Source organism: Musca domestica, unplaced genomic scaffold, assembly GCF_030504385.1.
Source record: "Musca domestica strain aabys unplaced genomic scaffold, Musca_domestica.polishedcontigs.V.1.1 86, whole genome shotgun sequence".
NCBI lineage: Eukaryota > Metazoa > Arthropoda > Insecta > Diptera > Muscidae > Musca > Musca domestica.
Window position 1 is genome coordinate 2707631 of NW_026712421.1, and position 23597 is coordinate 2731227.

Below are 23597 nucleotides of genomic sequence, written 5' to 3' on the forward strand. Positions count from 1 at the left end.
GGTTTCCGTTTTGGTATGGCCTTCATATACTTTATGGTTTTTTGAAAAGTTTACAAGTATTATCCAAACGGTCTTACTGGTATTTGTAGTTTAAAGTGGAACACGTTTGAATTCAGATACTTTCATATAAAAATGTTTTCTTTATCCAAAGGTGTTTTAGTTCTAATTTCATAATCTGTGTGATTTCCCCGTAATTATTCCTTGAATAAAACAACAATACATATGGCTTATATACACCTCTTTTGATTTTTTATTTATTTATGCTCGATGATAAAATTAATACATCTATAAATTGCTGAATCATATATTAAACAAAACCTAGAATGCATTTTACATAATATTTAGTAATATTTATAATTCATACATTTATTTTTATGTTTTGTTTTTTTTTTTTTATACGTAAACATTCTATAGAAAAAGTTATGTCCTGCTGGAGAATAAAAAACAATTTCATTGAATTTATTTAGGAAATTAAACGATTATTATGGATAGAAAAGACTCCATTAAAAAAGTATTTTCTGAAAATCAGTTGTACTTATCTCATGAAACTTCAACGAATTCCTTATATCAGCTTTCGATTTCAATTTCCTACATCATATTCATTGTGGACCAAAGATTGTATAAATTCATTCATATTTTTTTCATTCAGTAACTGGCTATGTATGTTTAATAGTTTTTTTTAATATTATTTTACTATTTTATTTTGTCAATATATAATACAATAGCTATTATATATATATATAGTTTAGTTAGTAGTTATTTATATAATTTTTGCCGTTTTTTAATTTATAATTGTTATATAGTAATTATATTTCATTTATTGTCAACAAATTATGCCATTTAATCAACAATGACATGCGATAGTTGTATATTTTAGTTAATGTATTTAATTGTAATACAATCATCAAATAGAAGTTGGTTACAGTTTTGTTTGTTATTTTGGAGAAGTCTTTAGATAAAATCCTGTCAAAAAAGAAACCGAATTTTATGGTAAAATTTTAAATTTTAGAAAAAGATTCAGTTTGTTTTTTGTTTGTTTTGTTATATGTATTTGATGCAAACATTTATATATAAATTTAATTATACATACATATATTATGCAAAATAAATTTTACTCGTAATTGTTAAACGTTTTCTTTTATGGGTAGATACATGTTTTATGTAGAGAGGTAATTTGAGGTGATACAAGTCAAGTCGTGGCGAAGACGATGTAGACTCGCAAACTAACACCGATTAAAAAATCATAAAATTCTCTCTGTTCCAGAACTGCAATAATGTAAAAGTTTTTACTACGATAAAAGATTTCCCTTTATGATATCGAAAAAAATTGCAAAAACAGTAGGTTCTTGCAGGTACTGGAATCAATAATAATATTATAATATTCAAGGTAGCCAAGACCAGGAAGGAAAAAACAAAGGTCGGATGGACCGACCTTAAGATATCCTACACCATTCTGGACATTTAGCAGAGTAGATTCTCGTAACACATTTACAGGGTGAGATGAAAAAACTTCAACAAACTTCAGACTGCTGTCATTTCCAAGCCACACGTCCGACAGCTATTAAAATTATTGCAGTGACAGCTCATTATATTGTTTACAAAAAGCGTACAAAAGCATTTTGGTGAGAATTTTCCAAAAAAAGTTATTCGTGATGGAATTCCAGCGTGATTTCTTTATATTTGGCTGGAAAACCACAAGTTGCTATCGTTAGAGCACTGCAGCATTTAAATGTGAATAAATATTTTGTGTCTCGTACCATCGCTTGTTACCGTGATACGTAAGGTAGCGTAATCCGACATCAAGGAAAACAGCAACATCAGCAGAAATGGTTCGAAAAGTAAAGAAGATCGAAACCCGCATCGCAGTGACCGAAAAGTGGCTCGTGAGCTGAACATGTCGCAATATTCCATTCGGCAAATATTGAAAAATAAGCTCGGGGTAAAGTCATTGAAATTCCAAAAAGTGCAAGAACTTACACCGCAACAGAAAGAAAATAGACTCAAATAAGCTTAAGAGTTGCTTCGCTTGGCCGAAAGTGGTGAACTGCCGAATTTGGTTTTTTCCGATGAGAAAACATTTGTTGTCAAGCAGTTTGTAAACAAAGATGTCCGCAATCAATAAATGTAGAGAAATACGAGCTTCTTGAATTTTCAACTTTAAAAGGGCATAACTTCTATTTTTAACAACGGATTTCTGTTATTTTTGTACCCTAAAATACTATGTGTTGGGGGTATTATAAGTTTGATTGGGCCAAAAATTATGTAACGTCTCGAAATATTCGTTTCCCACATAGAAAGGTATATAAGGATCTTTAATCTCGTCGAGCTGAGTCGATCTAGCTATGTATGTCCTAGCTAGATCCGATCTAGCTATGTATTTGTAATCACGCTACAGGTCGCAATTATGGCCTGATCGATAAATTCAGAAATTTATAATGGAGTTAGTGCAAGAGCCAGAATAGAAGCCTACTGCTTTTGGAGATGATCGGATAAAAAAAAATTTCCTTTAAAAACATTTGCTGATTTTGCAGTTGCGCTGCAGGTCGCAATTGTGGACCAATCGAAGCGGAAGTTAGCATGGGGTTAGAGCTTAGGGCTGGTCAGAAGTCTTCCAATTTTGACGGTCTTCTGGTAATATTCAGTTGGTGAAATAGACCACAACATTTGTGTTAAATAAAAGTCAAATTTTCCATTAAACTGCGAATATTTTTAATCCGGGCGAAATCACAAATAGACGAACAGGTAAATGATCACCGTTATATATATATTCAATGTATATATACAAAGGAAGAGGATGTTAGCTAGAATGCCTATATCTCAAGAATGGCTAGATCGATTTTGACAAATTTTGTTAATTTAGAATGCCCTCTTGTCATAAAAGTATAAATTCTAAAAAAATCGCATAAGGCAAATTTTTTGCATTTTTATGCTGATTTCTTTGACGAATATAGCCAAATATCGTAGACAAGCAAATCATATACATGCGTCTAATTTTGGAGATGATCGCAAAACGTTTAGGAGTTCAAATAAACGAAAAAAAAGAAACAATTTCCTGATCACACAATTGAAGCCAATCGACACGCCTAAGAAGAGAGTTAAGGACGGGGAAGAATTCTAACATTTTGGATTACCATTGGATTATATTTAACTGTAAAATGGACCACAACAACTAACAGCACGGAGGAGTGCCTAAATATTGGGCAAATGTCCCCGGTCAAAATGCTAAGGCTAATATCTAGGCAGTGCTCCGTCACATAATTTCAAGAGCAAAAACTTCCAAAATGGATTTGTACATAAGGGGGCTCCTAATTGTAGTATTGTAGGGCATCTCATGGTCGGCCTCGCACTTCTATAGCCTTTGCCTACTTGTTTTGTTTTGACTTTTTTGTTCTTATTAATGGCATATTAAATTAAGCCCTAACGGAAGGACTCTAGTCTAGTAAAAACTCTCGGGTTTTTTTAATTTTTTTCCAAGGGGTAGGTATTTGCACCCTGATTCCTGGAAAGTATATTTTTCAAAGACCTAAAATTGTAAAAACTAGACAAAATGCATTTTTAGCAAGGTTTGAAAAATCCAAAAATGTGGTTTTAAAATTGTATTACATAGATCTTTTCAAAAAATTTGTATATACCCTTAGCGGTTTACATCAGTTAACATTGGTAACTATGATATCATAACAATAGAGGTATTTTCAAAGTGTTGCATGTCTTGTTTCATTCTTATACTTCTATGTCTTTGTATTTTTCTTGGGGGACGGACCTGGATACCCGGATATTTGACCCAAAAGTCTGGGTCCATGACCCGGGTTACACCCTGACCTACAAAGCAGATTTGGACATTATAGGTATCATTCCGTTCCAATGACATGCACGATAGTAAGATTGTTATGCTTCATATATAAATTATCTATATGTATATCAGCTTTAACATTTGAAAATAGACTCTACGTTTTAAAATCATTGATAGCCCTAAAAATCTCGATAATTATCTTCATAAAAATGTTAAGTCAAATTTTGTATTTGATTAAAGTAGTTATAAATTTCAATTCTTTCAATCGCCAGTTTTATTTTAAATATAATATGGAGCCAGAATCCCCTTCGGAAAAAAATCAAATGAATAAAATTTCAGAAAAGTTAGTTTTAGAAGGAAGAATCACCTCAAATACCTCTCCACATAAATGTAGCATTCTCTCAAAATATTGCGCTTTTTATTTGCCTTTCTCTTGCTTTCTTTTCAAACTTTAAACAAATATTTTTAACATTTTAATAAATAAACATTTATGTTATGTATGTAATTATTGCTGTTTCTATTTTTTGTTTTTTTTTTTTTTGTAACATATATGTATAATAAAAACATTCTCTCTTATACAATTTATCTGGGAGTAGCAAATTTCAAGGTATCTGTGGTTATTTGAGGATATGTTTTGTGATGTTCAAATGATGTTGGGTTTTGGTTAATACTCGAGCGGGGTGGATTAGGGGCACATTTTAATTTATGTGGTCCATTAACAGGTATGGGTGTGTATTTATGTTGTTATCAGACAAATCCTTTGCTAGTTCTATTTCTCATAAAAAGTTATGTGTTTTTGTTAAGTAGGAGTTGTGTTCTCTTCTAATGGCAGTTAAGTTCAGCTTTCATACTTTCATGGAATATAGCTAAACATTTCTTTACAAAAAATATATCATTCAAGATGTCCTTCTTATTTTATTTAAACATAATCTATTTGTTTAACTTAACTTTTAAAACTATAATTAAAAAAGCATTTCTTTATATAAAAAGTCATGTCATTCTATTGGGGTAACACAAAATAATTTCTCGTTTTCCACGATTTTTACGATTTGTAATTAAATCAAAATCACATATTATTGATTTTCTTCAATGAAAAATAAATCCTCTTGTAAAAAGAAATTATACAATTAACTAAAAAACTCATAATAAAAGCCTTAGATTTTTTTTTTATAAACATAAAAAACTATATGTAAATGCCATTTTGTGTTTTTGTTTCGGTTTGAAAGCAGCTTTTCTCGTTATTATTGTATTTGCTTGTTTGTTTTGCATCCTTATTTCTCTCACTGTATCTAAGGGGGGTTGCCGGTTCATCATTTCATTTGCCAAATTCTATTTTGTTTTACACCTGAGCTGGTTTAGTCTTTCCAAGGACCATGAGAACTTTCTGCAGAAACCTTGTTAGACTTACTGTAAATTAGAGGGAGAGAATAAGGAATAAAATGTTAATAATAAATTACTTAATGTATTCCTATTTTTTTTAAAATTAGTATTAGTTCTATCGGCATGCACCATTCCGGTTAGTAGAATTGTTAAAGATTGTTTACGAGTTTTTGACAAATTTAGGCCAATTTAAAATAAATTTTAATTTAGAAATATATATAAAAAATTGGAAATTCTCAGAGTCACAATTATATAATATCCGAATGTGTTATATTGTATTAGAATAGAAAAAAGTTCTCTGAGGAAGAACTTAATGTATTTTTTACAATGAAAACAAAAAACTCGAACTATTGGTTTTATTATAAAAGAACTCACCACGTCTTGGAATATTTCATTTTTTTTAAGAAACAAGAAGTTCTTCTTTTTGAAGACGAGAAAGTCTTCTTATATATGACCGCAAGGTCTACTTATTCTCATAGAAGACCGCAAGGTCTTCTCATGAATTACCACAAGGTCTTCCAATTGAAGATCACAAGGTTCTTATAGAAGACAAGGAGGTGGGAGGAGGAAGGTCTTCGAATAGAAGACAAATAGGTATTCTTATAGAAGACAATAAGGTCTTTTTATAGAAGACAAGAAGGTCTTCTTATATAAGACAAGATGGTCTTCGTATAGGAGACCAGAAGGTCTTCGTATAGGAAACCGGAAGGTCTTCGTATAGGAGACCGGAAGGTCTTCGTATAGGAGACCAGAAGGTCTTCGTATAGGAGACCGGAAGGTCTTCGTATAGGAGACCGGAAGGTCTTCGTATAGGAGACCAGAAGGTCTTCGTAGAGAAGACCAGAAGGTCTTCGTAGAGAAGACCTGAAGGTCTTCGTATAGGAGACCGGAAGGTCTTCGTATAGGAGACCGGAAGGTCTTCGTATAGGAGACCGGAAGGTCTTCGTAGAGATGACCAGAAAGTCTCCGTAGAGAAGACCAGAAGGCCTCCGTAGAGAAGACCAGAAGTCTTCGTAGAGGAGACCAGAAGGTCTTCGTAGAGAAGACCAGAAGGTCTTCGTATAGAAGACCAGAAGGTCTTCGTATAGAAGACCAAAAGGTCTTCGTATAGAAGACCGGAAGGTCTTCGTAGGGAAGACCAGAAGGTCTTCGTAGGGAAGACCAGAAGGTCTTCGTAGGGAAGACCAGAAGGTCTTCGTAGAGAACACCAGAAGGTCTTCGTAGAGAAGACCAGAAGTCTTTCGTAGAGAAGACCAGAAGGCTTTCGTATAGAAGACCAGAAGGTCTTCGTATATAAGACCAGAAGGTCTTCGTAGAGAAGACCAGAAGGTCTTCGTAGAGAACACCAGAAGGTCTTCGTAGAGAAGACCAGAAGTCTTTCGTAGAGAAGACCAGAAGGCTTTCGTATAGAAGACCAGAAGGTCTTCGTATATAAGACCAGAAGGTCTTCGTAGAGAAGACCAGAAGGTCTTCGTAGAGAAAACCAGAAGGTCTACGTATAGAAGACCAGAAGGTCTTCGTAGAGAAGACCAGAACATCTTCGTAGAGAAGACCAGAAGGTCTTCGTAGAGAAGACCAGAAGGTCTTCGTAGAGAAGACCAGAAGGTCTTCGTAGAGAAGACCAGAAGGTCTTCGTAGAGAAGACCAGAAGGTCTTCGTAGAGAAGACCAGAAGGTCTTCGTAGATAAGGCCAGAAGGTTTTCGTTTAGGATTCCAGAAGGTCTTCGTATTGAAGACTAGAAAGTCTCCTTCTTGAAGACCAGAAGGTCTCCTTCTTGAAGACCAGAAGGTCTTCGTCTTGAAGACCTGGTCTTCGTATTGAAGTCCATTTCTAAGCTAATCGTCCGACAGCTGTTAAAATTATTCCAGTGACAGCTCATTATATTGTTTACAAGGGAAAGCATTTTGAGAAAAAAGCTATTCGGGATGGAACTCAAGCGTGATAGTGTGATTTCTTTGTATTTGGCTGGAAAACCATAGGTGGCTATTGTTAGAGCACTCCAGCATTTGAATGTGAATAAATTTTTGTGTCTCGTACCATCGCTCGTTACCGTGATACTGGTAGCGTAGCCCTACGTCAGCATCAGCAGAAACGGTTTGAAAAGTAAAGAAACGACTTGATCGAAACCAGCGTCGCAGTGGCCGAAAAATGGCTCGTGAGCTGAACATATCGCAATATTTCATTCGGCAAATATTGAAAAATTAGATTGGGGTAAAGCCATTGATATTCCAAAAAGTGCAAAAACTCACACCCCAACAAAAAGAAAATAGACACAAAAGAGCTAAAAAGTTGCTTCGCTTTCTGAAAGTTGTAAACTGCAGAATTTGGTTTTCTCCGATGTAGAAACATTCGTTGTCCAGCAATTTGTAAACAAACAAAATGATCGTGTTTACTTGCCGAAGAGGTCAGCTGAAAATGTGCATGTGATGGTGTGGACCGCCATAACAGCCGCTCGTATTAGTCGACCTTGGCATCAGAATAAATGCCGAATATTATCGCAAAAATATTCTGGAGGGTGAATTTAAGCCCTGGTCCGCAAACATTTTGGCCGCAGACCTTGGACATTCCAACAGGACTCAGCACCATCGGACTCAGCACGTGCCACCCAAGAATGGTTACAAAATGAGATTCCTCGCTTCATTTCCAGCGCACCATCAAAATCTCCGGATACCAATCCGTTGGACTATTGTGTCTGGAGTATTTGGGAAAGCAAGGTTGGAACTAAAAATTACCAAAGCGTCGATAACCTCAAGCAAGCGCTTCGCCGGGAATGGACCAAAATACCGGGGCAGCGTGTGACGGCTTCATTGGACGTTTGAAGGCCATACTACTACCAAAGGTGACCAATTCGAACAAATCTAAACATATTCTAAAATTTGATGCTATTTTCGAAATTTTTTGCTTTCATTCAATAAAATTAAAAAAAAAAAAAAAATGTAAAAATTAAAGCGTTTGGCTTTGTTGCAGTTTTTTTTTATCTCACTCTGTATAATCGAAGACCAAAATGTCTTCTTATTTAAAGTAAGAACAAACATAATATTAACATTTTCAATTTTGTAACTCTGAAAATTTTCAAAAGAAAAATTTCCATTCAGCATTAGGTGTGTCTGGTTACCCTAAAATTTGTAACAATTGTTACAAATTGTTACTGGAAGTCGTCTGTTAACCCGAAAGTTCTGCAAAAGAGAGCGGTTGGAGAGAGAAATTTTGACAGTTGTTTCAGTGAGAGTTTGCAAATTCTTGCTGGACAAATTTCTTCTTGCAATCACTTGCAACTCTTCTTCTTCTCATTTATCGACATTCAATCAGATGTTTTATATCGTTTGTTTATTTCTTTTTGTGCTTTCAATTTGAAAATATTTTTTTGGAATTAGCAAGACTAATAGTTTTTGGAGAACAACTTTACAAAATGTGGAAAACGTAAATGTTAATATGCAATAAGACAAAAAACGACTATTTCCAACATTTTTATTTAAAAAACTTGTAAAATTAGCATTGCTTCCTTTGTTTTAATTCTCCTTATGAGGGACAAATTGGTTTGTTTTGACAAATCAGCTGATTAGTTGCAAGCTTCTGCAGGAATACCGTCTGTTTACTTTTCGCATTTTCCTTGCAAAAGAGAATAAAACTACCTTACTCTCTCAGAAAGAAGTTACTGGACAATTCCTGCTGGAAAAGTAACCAGACACACCTATTATCTAAATACTATATTTGTGATCCTAAAACTACATGTTGTGGACAAATTTTGTGCAAAGAAAAACAATATTTAACAAAAAAGGATTGTGCATAGAAAAACAGGATGGAGAAGGCATGCAATGAAAACAGGGGAAAACAGATAAAACATAAAGATTTCACAAGGAAAAATAACCAAAACCAAAAAAGAAAGAAATTAATAAAAAAAAAAATAAAAACCTTTGAGGAACTTTTTGGTCGAACAACCATCATCATTTTCTGTAATGCTTGGGTAAATCCACCTATAAAAATTAAAATGGACATTAGGATTTGGAAATAAAAATAATGGGAATAAATATATTTTATTCCCGTCTTCTTCTTCGTCTTAGGATAAAAAAGCCCAATGAGCGAATGAGTTGATATTTGAATTTAAACATGGAATATATTTTAATAAAATTTGTATTTATTATTTAAATAAAAAATTCGACTTACCCATAGTCTTTTGGAACCACATTGGTTTGTTTTTCCACGCAATAAATACCAAATAAACGGGTATACTGGACATGATCATGAGAATGCCATAGCCGGTCTCAACAGGACTGGCATACATGGGTACGACGGTGACAAAAACTGTGGCCAACAAATAAACGATGGGGAAGACTAAGGGGACACGGATGGGACGGGGCAAATTGGGTTGGGCCCAACGTAACCAGGGTAAGCACAGAACGGCAACACCAATACTTAACTGTGAGATATTGAAAAAAGAATGGATCAAAAAAATACTTTTATACAAAAGTTTTAGGAACTTACCCATGTTGCAAAGCCCACATAGTTGATAAGGGCAAAGATATCCGAAACTGTCAAATATAACATCGACAACAAAGCCATGGCCAGGACAGCAGGGGTGGGTGTAAATCTTTGTATCTGGATCATAGTTAAAATTTCAGGCATTTGACCCTCATTGGCACCGGCATAGAACAAACGGGATGAGGTCAAGAGAATACCATTTACAGCACCGAATGTTGAAAGAGCCACAAACACTGCAAAAAGGGAAATGTTAAGGAGTGAGTCCTATTCAAAAACTAAACAATCTTTTGTCATTTACCTGGAATGGTCCATGCAATAACACCAAAAGCTCTTTCGGCATAGGTTACGGCAACAGCTTGAGATCCCAAAACTTCATCGGGTGACAAAATGGTGTAGAACGAAACATTGGCCAAGACATAAACTAGTGTTACCAACACGCAGGAAATAGCAATGGCACGAGGCAAATTCTTAACGGGATCTTTCAATTCTTCAATGATGAAATTAAGGTAGTTCCTGGAAGAAGATAGGAAGGATAAAACGATTTGAAGTATAAGTGGAAATTCGAAGACTACATTTTTTAAAAATGAGGTTATTCAAAAATATAATTCTGACTTCAAAATTGTAGGTGTTCCAACGATAGAAGACTTTAAAAAGTCCACCATTCAAAAAGACCTAAAATAGGTCTTCTATCCCTAGAAAACCTGAAGTAGATCCAGTATTCGTAGAAAATTTGAACACAGTCTTCATTTCGAAATAGGAGAGCTGGAGAATATCTTCTATTCATATTAGATCTCAAGAAGGTCTTATATCGATAGAAGATATTCTATCGAAAAGAAATTTATCCATAAGAGATCTGACAAGGGTTGTTTATCCACAGGAGACTCTAAATGGGTCTTCTATTTATAGAAGATCTGAAGAAGGTCATCTATCCATAGATGACTGGAAAAAGGTCCTCATTCCTAGGAAATATGAGAAAGTTATTCCATCTATAATATAAAAGCATGTCTCCATTCATTTAACACCTGAACAATGTCTCCTATCCAGGTATGGCTTGGATAATGTCTCCAACCCAAAGATGACATAATAGAAGTCTCCAATCCATAGAATACCTGTCTTCTATCCGCAGAAAACTTAAAGAAGGACCAGGAAGAGGCATTCTATCCATGAAAACCTGAAGAAAGTCTTTATCCATGAAAGACCTGAAGAAGATCTTCTATCCATAGAAGGCCTGAAGAAGGTCTGCTATCCATAGAAAACCTGAAGAAGATCTTCTATCCAAAGAAGACCTGAAGAAGGTATTCTTTACATAGAAGACCTGAAGAAGGTCTTCTATCCATAGAAGACCTGAAGAAGGTCTTCTATCCATAGAAAACCTGAAGAAGGTCTTCTATCCATAGAAGACATGAAGAAGGTCTTCTATCCATAGAAAACCTGACGAAGGTCTTCTATCCATAGAAAACCTGAAGAAGGTCTTCTATCAATAGAAGACCTGAAGAAGGCCTTCTATCAATAGAATACCTGAAGAAGGTCTTCTATCCATAGAATACCTGAAGAAGGTCTTCTATCCATAGAAGACCTGAAGAAGTGCTCTATCCATAGAAGACCTGAAGAAGGTCTTCTATCAATAGAAGACTTGAAGAAGGTCTTCTATCAATAGAAGACCTGAAGAAGGTCTTCTATCAATAGAAGACCTGAAGAAGGTCTTCTATCAATAGAATACCTGAAGAAGGTCTTCTATCCACAGAAGACCTGAAGAAGGTCTTCTATCCATAAAAGACCTGAAGAAGGTCTTCTATCCATAGAAGACCTGAAGAAGGTCTTCTATCCATAGAAGACCTGAAGAAGGTCTTCTATCCACAGAAGACCTGAAGAAGGTCTTCAATCCATAAAAGACCTGAAGAAGGTCTTCTATCCATAGAAGACCTGAAGAAGGTCTTCTATCCATAGAAGACCTGAAGAAGGTCTTCTATCCATAGAAGACCTGAAGAAGGTCTTCTATCCATAGAAGACCTGAAGAAGGTCTTCTATCCATAGAAGACCTGAAGAAGGTCTTCTATCCATAGAAGACCTGAAGAAGGTCTTCTATCCATAGAAGACTGAAGAAGGTCTTCTATCCATAGAAGACCTGAAGAAGGTCTTCTATCCATAGAAGACCTGAAGAAGGTCTTCTATCCATAGAAGACCTGAAGAAGGTCTTCTATCCATAGAAGACCTGAAGAAGGTCTTCTATCCATAGAAGACCTGAAGAAGGTCTTCTATCCATAGAAGACCTGAAGAAGGTCTTCTATCCATAGAAGACCTGAAGAAGGTCTTCTATCCTGAAGAAGGTCTTCTATCCATAGAAGACCTGAAGAAGGTCTTCTATCCGTAGAAGACCTGAAGAAAGTCTTCTATCCATAGAAGACCTGAAGAAGGTCTTCTATCCATAGAAGACCTGAAGAGGTCTTCTATCCATAGAAGACCTGAAGAAGGTCTTCTATCCATAGAAGACCTGAAGAAGGTCTTCTATCCATAGAAGACCTGAAGAAGGTCTTCTATCCATAGAAGACCTGAAGAAGGTCTTCTATCCATAGAAGACCTGAAGAAGGTCTTCTATCCGTAGAAGACCTGAAGAAGGTCTTCTTTCCATAGAAGACCTGAAGAAGGTCTTCTATCCATAGAAGACCTGAAGAAGGTCTTCTATCCATAGAAGACCTGAAGAAGGTCTTCTATCAATAGAATACCTGAAGAAGGTCTTCTATCCACAGAAGACCTGAAGAAGGTCTTCTATCCATAAAAGACCTGAAGAAGGTCTTCTATCCATAGAAGACCTGAAGAAGGTCTTCTATCCATAGAAGACCTGAAGAAGGTCTTCTATCCATAGAAGACCTGAAGAAGGTCTTCTATCCATAGAAGACCTGAAGAAGGTCTTCTATCCATAGAAGACCTGAAGAAGGTCTTCTATCCATAGAAGACCTGAAGAAGGTCTTCTATCCATAGAAGACCTGAAGAAGGTCTTCTATCCATAGAAGACCTGAAGAAGGTCTTCTATCCATAGAAGACCTGAAGAAGGTCTTCCATCCATAGAAAACCTGAAGAAGGTCTTCCATCCATACAAAGAAGACCTGAAGAAGGTCTTCCATCCATAGAAAACCTGAAGAAGGTCTTCCATCCATACAAAGAAGACCTGAAGAAGGTCTTCCATCCATAGAAGACCTGAAGAAGGTCTTCTATCCATAGAAGACCTGAAGAAGGTATTCTATCCATAGAAGACCTGAAGAAGGTCTTCTATCCATAGAATACCTAAAGAAGGTCTTCTATCTATAGAAGACCTGAAGCCGATTTTCTTTAAATATAAATTAAATTTTAATAAGAATAATAGCCAAAGCATCCAAAGTATTTTTTTAGATCTTAAAATAACATGATTAGCTATTATTTAATATCATGTACTACCCTGACAGCATCATTCAATTATCAGCGTAATTGAATTAACTTCAACTGCCAGTTGCATGTCTTCTTCTTTATTTTCCAATCGCTTGCCATGTAATAAGGGACCACACAAAAATAATAAAATCACAAAATCCTATTATTTTTATAAGAAGACTATTTCATGACTTCCAATTGCAAGGAAACGAAAAAAAAAATCAGAATGCCAAGCAACAAGTGGTGGCATTTCGAAACCTTCAATAACATCCTAGATCCTGGGTCAAAGATGCGTACGCAATATATTCTCATTTACCATTTCGCCCATTACCCTCCCATCCCACCCCATCCCTTAACTCACCATCCATTGTAGGCAAATAATCCCGAGTAAAACGAAAGCGCCAGTGACGTGACTCGTGTATCCGTATTTTCAAATGTAAAATATTCCGTATGGCCCAAGTAGAGTTGGTAAATGCCCGATGCAATGATAATAAACAAGGCCAACAGCTAATAAATGGAGATAAAATAGAGACAAATCAGTTTATGGCATTATCTTTATGTCAGGGAAAGATGTTGGTCAGTTGAATCCAGTTTAACTTACTTTGGCATATGTGAAAATATCCTGCACTGCAGTAGCCCATTTAACGTCCCAACAGTTGACAAATGTCAGGATACCTAAAATGCGAAAAGAGTGACATTAGTTGGCTTAAGAAATGAAAATGCTCAATTTAATGGATTTTATTTGAATTTGTGAGCGCGGAAGGATTTCCAATAAGGAAAACAGTGATAGTCTTCTGTTTCTAGAATGATATTTTTTTAAAGTAACGATTCCTATTTACAGTAGATTTATTTTATTTATGTGTGTTAATATGTTTGTAGAGTAATTGTATGATGTAATATTTTCAAAAAATTACATTCGTTAGAAGAGCTAACATTATACTACGACAGTTATTTCTGAGTTTCCATGCCTACATAATTACTTATTCTTTGTGATTTAAAGCAAATAAACAAGTAAACGTAATGGGTTGATTCAGTAATGCATGGTTCAATATCAGTTAATATTATTATTTTTTTAAATTATTAACTCCAGCAAATCTCATCGCATTAAAATGATTTTTTATTAATTATTTAAAAAACACATCAGAACTTACATATACAACACACAGCTAACAGTCGGGCTGCATCTTCGGGCGGTGTACATTCCGGGAAGAATGGTTTCAGCACATACACACTGAATGTGAGCGCCACAATTGCCTGAGAGCACGGCCGCACAATCATACACTCAATCCACAAACGTATGAAAGCCATAAATGGACCAAACGTTTCCATGATATAGGCATAATCAGCGCCGGACTTTGTAATCATTGTGCCCAATTCCGCATAGCAATAAGCACCGACCTGAAATTAAAAATCGAAATATGTTTAAAATTGAAATTAAATAATAAAAATATATAAAACGTAAAAATAATAATAAAAATAAAAAAAATATTATTTTTGAAATAAACTGAAATGATGCGGGGAGGGAGAGAACAAAGCACAACTGAGGCATGTTTGGAATATTTGGTTTTTAAAAGTAAAAAATTAAATGGAAAATATTTTCATAATAAAAATATATATAATAATATTTCTCATTTTATATTTTTGTAAAACTAAAATCCTGTCTGAACTTCGATTTTTTGGCAAACATTTTAAAACCAAATTGCAAAATATTTTCTTAATCATATTTATACCCTACACCACATAGTGGTATTACGTCATTCTGCATTTGTTTGTAACATGGAGAAGGAAGGGAGGTAGACTCTTGAGAATCTTCATTTAATCATTTTTGAGTCGATTATGCATTATGAATGTCAGTACGGATGTCCGTCCATCTATATATTTTTGTGAAAAATATGTAGGTCGCATTTATTATTCGATTTAGATGAAATCTTGCGAACAATGTTTGTTTGGCCCAAAGACGAACCCTATTGAAATTGGTGATAATCAGATTTAGATATAGTTCCCTTATATCTTTAACCGATTTCGGGTAAATGACCCACCTAATGGCACATATAGCTATAGCTCCCATACAGGGTGAGATGAAAAAACTGCTCGTCCGACAGCTGTTAAAATTATTCCAGTGACAGGCCATTATATTGTTTACAATTTTTTTTCCAGAAAAAAAGTTATTCGTGATATAATTCAAGCGTGATAGTGTGATGTCTCGTACCATCGCTCGTTACCGTGATACTGATAGCGTAGCCCTACGTAAAGGAAGTGGACGGAAGAAAACAGCAACATCAGTGGTGGTGAACTGCCGAATTTAGTTTTCTCCGATGAGAAAAAATTCAGTTGTTTTGTAAACAAAACAAGTACAAAAGCAGTAAGTTCGGCCGGGCCGAACTTTGAATACCCTCCACCATTTGGAACGAATTAAAAAATTTTCAAAAAAATAAAATCCATTAAAAATTATTTTAAAATCTTTAAAATATCTAATATAGGAAGGTGCCGATATATGGGGGATATACGATATTGTGGACCTATAAAGACAAATCTATGTCTGCGTGTAAAGTACTCACAAGGAACTCCTTGTGTGGATTTTCAGATCATTCCATTGGAAAAAGTGGCTAACATCATCAAAATACCGAATATAGGGGAGTACCGTTATATGGGAGCTATACGTTATCGTTAACCTATATAGAGAATTCTCTGTCGGGGGGTAAAGTGCTCACAAAGAACCCCTTGTGTACAAAGAACCCCTTGTGACCATTCCGTTGAAAAATATGGCTAAAAACATCAAAATACAGAATATCGGGGGTACCGTTATATGGGGGCTATACGATGTCTCTGCCGAGGTATAAAGTACCCACAAGGAACTCCTTGTGTGGATTTTCAGTTATATGGGGGATATACGATATCGTGGATCTATACAGACAATTCTTTGTGAGGGAGTAAAAGGCCCATAAGGGACTCCTTTTGTGGAATTTCAGACAATTCCATTGAAAAATGTGTGGGCTATACGATATCGTCGACACATATAGCCCATCTTCGAACTTGACCTGCCTGCAGACAAAAGAGAGATCTGTGCAAAATTTTAGCTTCCTATCTTAATTCGTTTAGACTGTAGCTTGATTACAACAGACGGATGGACAGGGCTAAATCGTCTTAGAATTTTACGCTGATCAAGAATATATATACTTTGTTGGGTCTAAAATGATTATTTCGATGAGTTGCAAACGGAATGACGAACTTAATATACCCTCCATACTTTTTTTGGTGGAGGGTATAAAAACGGCCTTGGACATTCCAACACGACTCAGCACGCGCCACACAAGAATCGTTACAAAATGAGGTTCCTCCCTTCATTTCCAGCGCACAAGTCCCACTAAAATCTCCGGATACAAATCCGTTGGACTATTGTGTCTGGAGTCCTTCGGGAAGCAAGGTTGGCACTAAAAAATACCAAAGTGTCGATTACCTTAAGCAAGCGCTTCGCCGGGAATGGGTCAAAATACCGCAGAGAAACTTTCGGGCAGCGTGTGACGGTTTCATTGGCCGTTTGAAGGTCATAATTAGTGCCAAAGGTGACCAATTCGAACAAATCTAAACTTATTCTAAAATTTGATGCTATTTGCTTTCATTCATAAAAAAAGTGCAAAAATTATGGTGTTTGACCTTGTTGCAGTTTTTTTATCTAACCCCTAGATTTTATACTACAATATCATTAAACATTACTATATTCGCGATTTATTGAATTTCCGACGATTGAAAAGGAAATTCAATAAGTCGAGAATATAGTTTGTGATTGATTTAATCATTGTATTTTCTAATTGTTGCACAGTTAAGACTCAAATTATTTCATTAATTTCAACCTGAATTTAATATGAATCATATCTGTTAATTATCGTTGATCTTGTAACATTGTGTAGTCGCGTGGCAGAAAATTGTGCATTTTACACAAATCATAAAAAAATAAGTCACAGATGATTAGTTCTATTACTACATGTGACTAAGAAATAAGAATTAAACTTAAAATACAAATTAATAAATAACTTGGTCAGAAAATGTATCTAACGAATTAACCTTCAATAGGCTTTTAACATTTGCCAACAAAACTAATATGAAAAGAAACATTTGCTTAAACGTGATATTCGTTTAAAACATTCTTTAAAAGAATCTGCACTTTTTGATCAGAAGGTTTTTGAATAAATATTCATAAAACTAAGTTAATTCATTCATTCAATTTCTTGAAAATATTTTCTTAAAGATAGACGATTTTTGGCCACAAAAAATATTTTTAAAACGATGTTTTAAAAGTTTCTTGAGAAATATGCCATAATTTTTAAAAATATACATTTCTTAGTTAGGAAGTCCTTAAAAAATGCAAATTAAAATTAAATATATTAAAAAAATCTTCTCATAGCTTGAAAAACATTTTAAGATTCAAAGCAATGGGACCAAATCGTATATTTAACAAGTAAAATAGCTGTAAGCTCGGCCGGGCCGAACTTTGAATACCCTCCATCATTTGCAACGAATTTGGCAATAAAAAATAAAATCCGTTAAAAATTCTGTTAAAATTAAAAATGAATGTAGCCGTTACTTTAGGGTCTATACGACGACGTGGACTTGCATAGGCAACTTTTGTTATAAGCCATTACAATATTCAAATGCGAAACTTGAAAAAATGTAATAATGTAACTAAAATAATCAAAATACCGAATATCGGAAGGTACCGTTATATGGTGCTATACGAAGACGTGGACCTGCACAAACTTTTCTTTCTTAGGCTGTAGTATTCATTACGAACTTCAAACACCAAATTTGAAACAAATCCGGTGAATAATGTCGCTAAAATCATATACGAAGACGTGGACCTTCACAGATAATATTTTGTCTTAGGCTGTAGTATCCATTACGCACTTCAAATGCTAAATTTGAAACAATTTCGCTGAATAATGTCGCTAAAATCATCAAAACACTGAATATCGGGAGGTACCGTTTTATGGGGGCTATCCCAAAATGTGGACCTCCATGACCCATTTTCTATACCAAATATAATACACATTTTCTATGCCAAAAGTCCAGCATATAATACACATTTGAGTAAAATTTTGTTAACTTAATTCATTTCGTTCGGAGGCTAGAGTGATTTACACAGATAGACGGACAGATTGATAGACGGACAGACGGACGGACATCGTTAAATCGACATTGAATTTTATGCTGATCAAGAATATATATACTTTGTGTGGTCTAAAATGTATATTTCGAGATGTTATAAAGGGAATGACTAATATAACCTCTATACTATGGTGGAGGGTATAAAAATATCCGAATATAAAATCTACACTTTCACTTTATACATTTCCAACAGAGACTCACATTTCAAATTTCAGAATTCTACTATTACACTGTAATTTCATAACTGCACATTGTAGGTGCTACTACCTCGAATTTTAAACCATAACACCACTGTGTTTTCGAACAACCCAGTTCAAATATTTTTCTATAAGCTACTTTTAAATTTGTGTATATTAGTTGAATATGAATTGGAAATTCAGAAAAACGTATATATTTATTTATTTATAGTAAAGTAGGAACAATTAATCAAAATTTAACCAAAATTGGCTCTACTCTGAAATCCTGGTTATAACTAATCCCTTTTCTATACAGTTTTTCTTTTTAAATTCTTTAAAATTATTTTGAGATCATCACGGATATTACTTCTTTAGGATTTTGTTTTAATTTATAAGATATATATTTTTATATAAAATTAAATTTCTTCAAGGTACTCTTAAACATCCACGAGTGTAACTCCGTCAGTTTTTTAAGACGACTCGATAAAAAAACTTCGACCTTGAATTTAAATATTATACATATGATTGTAATCCTTCAAATATGTTAATTACACTTAATAAAAAAAGAAATAAACGATTTTTAAAAATACTTCATATCTCATCAAAAATCAATTTATCCCATTCCAGTCATTTAGGATGAAAAACGGAACAATCATAACTTATGATTTTTCTTTTTACGGAAATACATACGCGCAAGCAAAAAAATTGAAAAATCAATTAAAATAAAAAAAATGGAAATTCCTAACACGTTGTTATGGCCATTGTGGGCTGCAACAGACAATCGACAACTTGACTACATTGATGTCATACCAATTCGTCGTTACCGACATCGTTGTTGTCCATAAACATTGACACTTGATGTTCCTAAGTGTGCCAGAGAGTATGAACAATTTACAACAAAGTGAAGAAAAAGTATTGAAATCCAACCACCCACAAACGCCTTGACTTGAGGAATGCTCAATATTGTTTGACTCCTTAACTGGAGAGGCGGCGGTGGCGACTTCAGGGACTCTTCACAGGCGAATGATGGTAAGAGAATAGTAATGAGATATTTGCCTTTCAATAAAACAGTGAATGTTATGACTTCCTGCTCTTGTAGTGACATCTAAGGAATTTCAGAGTAATTTCATTATTGATAATGCCTGCGGCAGAGCCTCTAACATACATACACACATATATATGTATGTATAGATGCCACGCACAAAACCCTTGTACAAAATGAAATGCCGACATTTTCTTATTTCGCTTCTGGTTATGATGGTATGCCAGGGTCTTTGACTATTTATGAAGTGTGAGAAATAGGAATGGGATCAAAACAAAAATATGCCATTAAATTTGAACGATGAAATGAGTAAATAAGTAATTTAATTATACTAGTAATGTGTTTGTTTTCGCATTTATCCGGTGGTGGGCAGAAACAACAAAGATACCTTTTTTTTTGGAAAATATTGAAGAATAAAAACAAAAATCTACAGACCCTCAACTTTAAGATATTCTTAAAATCAGATATTTCAGATATTCTTAAAAAATATTAGAATAATATTAGGTAATACTCATCCAACCAATTATTTATGTTCAAAATCTATAATTATATAAATTATTTGTATTATGAAAGGGTTAACCCCTTTCTCGCAAATATCGGATGCTACCGTTACATATAGACTATACAATAGCTAATTTTGGTATTCCAGCTCTATACATTCACTCAATACCAAATTTAGTAACACTTAGTAATTGTCTTTTAATTTTAGTAATCATTTGCAAAACCGTTCCTTATCTCAATCCTAAAAACCAACAGTTATCGCAACATAAAATTTTACGTTTTCAACTCTATCCCTTCACCAAATTCGGTAACACTTAGTATTTTTCGAACAATTCCAAAACAACCTCCATATCTCAACTCCAAATACCAAGAGAACCCCAAATCATTTTTGGTGAGAATTTTCCAGAAAAAAAGTTATTCGTGATAGAATGCAAGCGTGATGATGTGATTTCTTTATATCTGGCTGAAAAACCACAAGTGGCTATCGTTAGATCACTCCAGCATTTAAATGTGAATAAATCTTTTGTGTCTCGTACCATCGCTTGTTACCGACGTCAAGGAAGTGGACGGAAGAAAACAGCAACATCAGCAGAAATTGTTCGAAAATAAAGAAGCGAATTGATCGAAACCCGCGTCGCAGTAACCGAAAAATGGCTCGTGAGCTGAACATATCGCAATATTCCATTCGGCAAACATTGAAAAATGAACTTGAGCTAAAGCCATTGAAATTCCAAAAAGTGCAAAAACTTACACTGCAACAGAAAGAAAATAGACTCAAAAGAGCTAAAGAGTTGCTTCGCTTGGCCGAAAGTGCTAAACGGCCGAATTTGGTTTTCTCCTTTGAGAAAACATTCGTTGTGCAGCAGTTTGTAAACAAACAAGATGATCATGGTGACTTGCCAAAGAGGTCAGCTGAAAATGTGCACCTTCGGTTGACCACCAGAACTCAAGCGCCGGCCATGGTGATGGTTTGGGCCGCCATAAAAGCCGATGGTTGCTCTACGCTTGTATTAATCGACCGTGGCATCAGAATAGATGCCGATTATTATCGAGAAAATTTTCTGGAGGGTGTATTAAAGCCTTGGGCTTGCAAACATTTTGCCCGTAGACCTTGGACATTCCAACAGGACTCAGCACCATCGCACTCAGCACGCGCCACCCAATTATGGTTACAAAATGAGGTTCCTCGCTTCATTTCCAGCGCACAATGGCCATCAAAATCTCCTGATACCAATCCATTGGACTATTGTGTCTGGAGTATTTTGGAAAGCAATGTTGGCACTAAAAAATACCAAAGTGTCGATAACCTCAAGCAAGGGCTTCGCCGGGAATGTGCCAAAATACCGCAGAACAAGATTCTGGCAGCGTGTGACGGTTTCATTGGCAATTTGAAGGCCATAACTCGTGCCAAAGATGACCAATTCGAACAATTCAAAACTTATTCTAAAAGTTAATGCTCTTTTTGCCATGTTTGCTTTCATTCAATAAAATTAAAAAAAAAAAAAAAAACAGTAAAGAAAGTCCTAAAGTCGGGCGAGGCCGACTTTATGATACCCTACACCACTTTGCTAATTTAGTTGAGCTCCACTTAATAATAAAAAGTTTTTATGGGAGAATTCAATCATACTCATAGCGTGGTTATAACTATAATTTAAAATTCAAAGGACTAAATATGCCGAAGCATTTGTATCTTTTAAATTCGGACTTTTATTGCCCATTTGGTGCGAAATTAATTTGAAATCGGATAAAAATATATATATGGGAACTATATCCAAATCTGAACCGATCTCGATAAAATTGTGCAAAGATATTTCTGGGCTGTATTTGATATATTTCCCTGAATATCGTTGTTACGGTGTGCATATTACGGCTGTGGGTAACAAATACAATAAATCGGATGAACAATATATATGGGAGCTATAACTATATCTGAACCGATCTTCACCAAATTTGGCATACTACCTTCTAGACTAAATTCGGTCGTATGTGCCATCCCATTTGGACAAATATTAGAAGTTTGGTGCACAATAAATGGTAAATCGGACGAAGTTATATATGGGAGCTATATCCAAATCTGAACCGATCTCGATAAAATTTAGCAAAGGTATTTCTGAGCTGCATTTGATATATTTCCCCAAATACTGTTGTTATAGAGTGCATATTACGGCTGCGGAGGACAAAAATAACAAATCGGATGAACAATATATATGGGAGCTATAGCTTTATCTGAACCGATTTCGATAAAATTTGGCATACTTATTTTAAGGCCTAATTTGGTTGTATGTGAAAAATTCCATACTATTCGGGCTGACATTACACGTTTGGTGCACAATAAAAGGCAAATCGGACGAAGAGATATATGGGAGCTGTATCTAAATTTTTACCGATTATCTCCAATTTCAATAGGGTTCGTCCTTGGGCCAAACAAATGTTGTTTGCAAAATTTCATCTCAATCGGATAATAAATGCGACCTGCATTTTGTTCACAAGAATACATGGACAGACGGACGGACGGACTGACATGCATAAATCAACTCTGAATGTGATTCTATGCAGATCATCAAAAGGAACTATGGATCTATCTCGTTTCCTTTTGCCTGTTACAAACAAATGCACAAAGACATAATACCCTGACCACCTTGTGGTGTAGGGTATAAAAAATGTAAAAATTAAGCCGTTAGACTTTGTTGCAGTTTTGTTCATCTCAACGTAAATTCTAATTCGATTTAGCCATGTCCTTCCTCCTGTTGTAATCATGCTATCTTCCGAAGGAATTAAGATAGAAAATTGAAATTTGGCGCACATGTGTTTTGGGCCTGAACTTTCCTGAACCTGAACTGTGTTTTGGACCTGAACATTTATCTGCAGAATTTTTTCCATTTTGGAATTTGGTGTTCGCAGTGAGATCTGCTTCATAGGACAGAAAATTGTCAACACAAAAATGTAAGTCCGCGTGTAGCCCCCATATAATAATACCTTCCAATATTCGGTATTTTGATGTTTAAGAAATCGTATTTGAATATTGTCTAGATCTATATATGTCAATAAAACGATAATTCCATATTTTCGGCATTTTTATGTTCTTAGTAGTATTTTTCAACGGAATTTTTTTTAAATTTTACAAATTTATTTTTTATGTTGTGGGTGGTATTCAAAGTTCGGCACGGTCGAGCTGACTGTTTTATTATTTAAATAAAGATCCAACAAAAAGATATGTGCTAACGATTTTGCATTTCTCAGAGTCTCATTTTTTTAGAACTATATTTTCGAATGCTCTAAAGATTTCTCTACATTTTCCTCGACCACATTTCGACTTCTACGTAAATCCATCAAACCGATTTAAACTAGTTCTATTAACGCCTGAAGCATCAATAACATTTTAATTTATTTTTATTCTCAACTACAAACAAATATTGCATTATTTATAAGTGTGCCGGTGAAACAAGTATGGCAAGAAGAAGATGAAACATGTACAACGTGTAATCATGCTAATAAAAATGCAAATAAAAGTGGCAGCAGCAGGAACAGCAACAGGTGACAATAGTCAATCGATAACTGCCAGACGCTGAGCTATTTAGATTGAAACAACTTGAACGATAGTCTTCATTCATTAGAATATTATCCCCATATGGATTGGGTGGTATTTATTGTTAAGTTTGGGGT

At 34.9% G+C, this 23597-nt stretch overlaps 1 protein-coding gene across 1 annotated transcript in view; it reads right to left on the minus strand.

Moving 5' to 3' along the window:
* Positions 1-221: 221 nt before the first annotated feature.
* Positions 222-23597, minus strand: part of LOC131806742 (Y+L amino acid transporter 2-like) — a 53809-nt gene continuing 30433 nt past the window's right edge. The window contains exons 3-10 of the mRNA XM_059131389.1: positions 14204-14450; positions 13654-13727; positions 13414-13559; positions 9949-10163; positions 9654-9883; positions 9336-9588; positions 9084-9145; positions 222-5197 (exon numbers count right to left, since the gene is read on the minus strand). Of these exons, the coding sequence (XP_058987372.1) occupies positions 5195-5197; positions 9084-9145; positions 9336-9588; positions 9654-9883; positions 9949-10163; positions 13414-13559; positions 13654-13727; positions 14204-14450 (1230 nt within the window). The 3' untranslated portion in view covers positions 222-5194. The remainder of the gene's footprint in view (positions 5198-9083; positions 9146-9335; positions 9589-9653; positions 9884-9948; positions 10164-13413; positions 13560-13653; positions 13728-14203; positions 14451-23597) is intronic.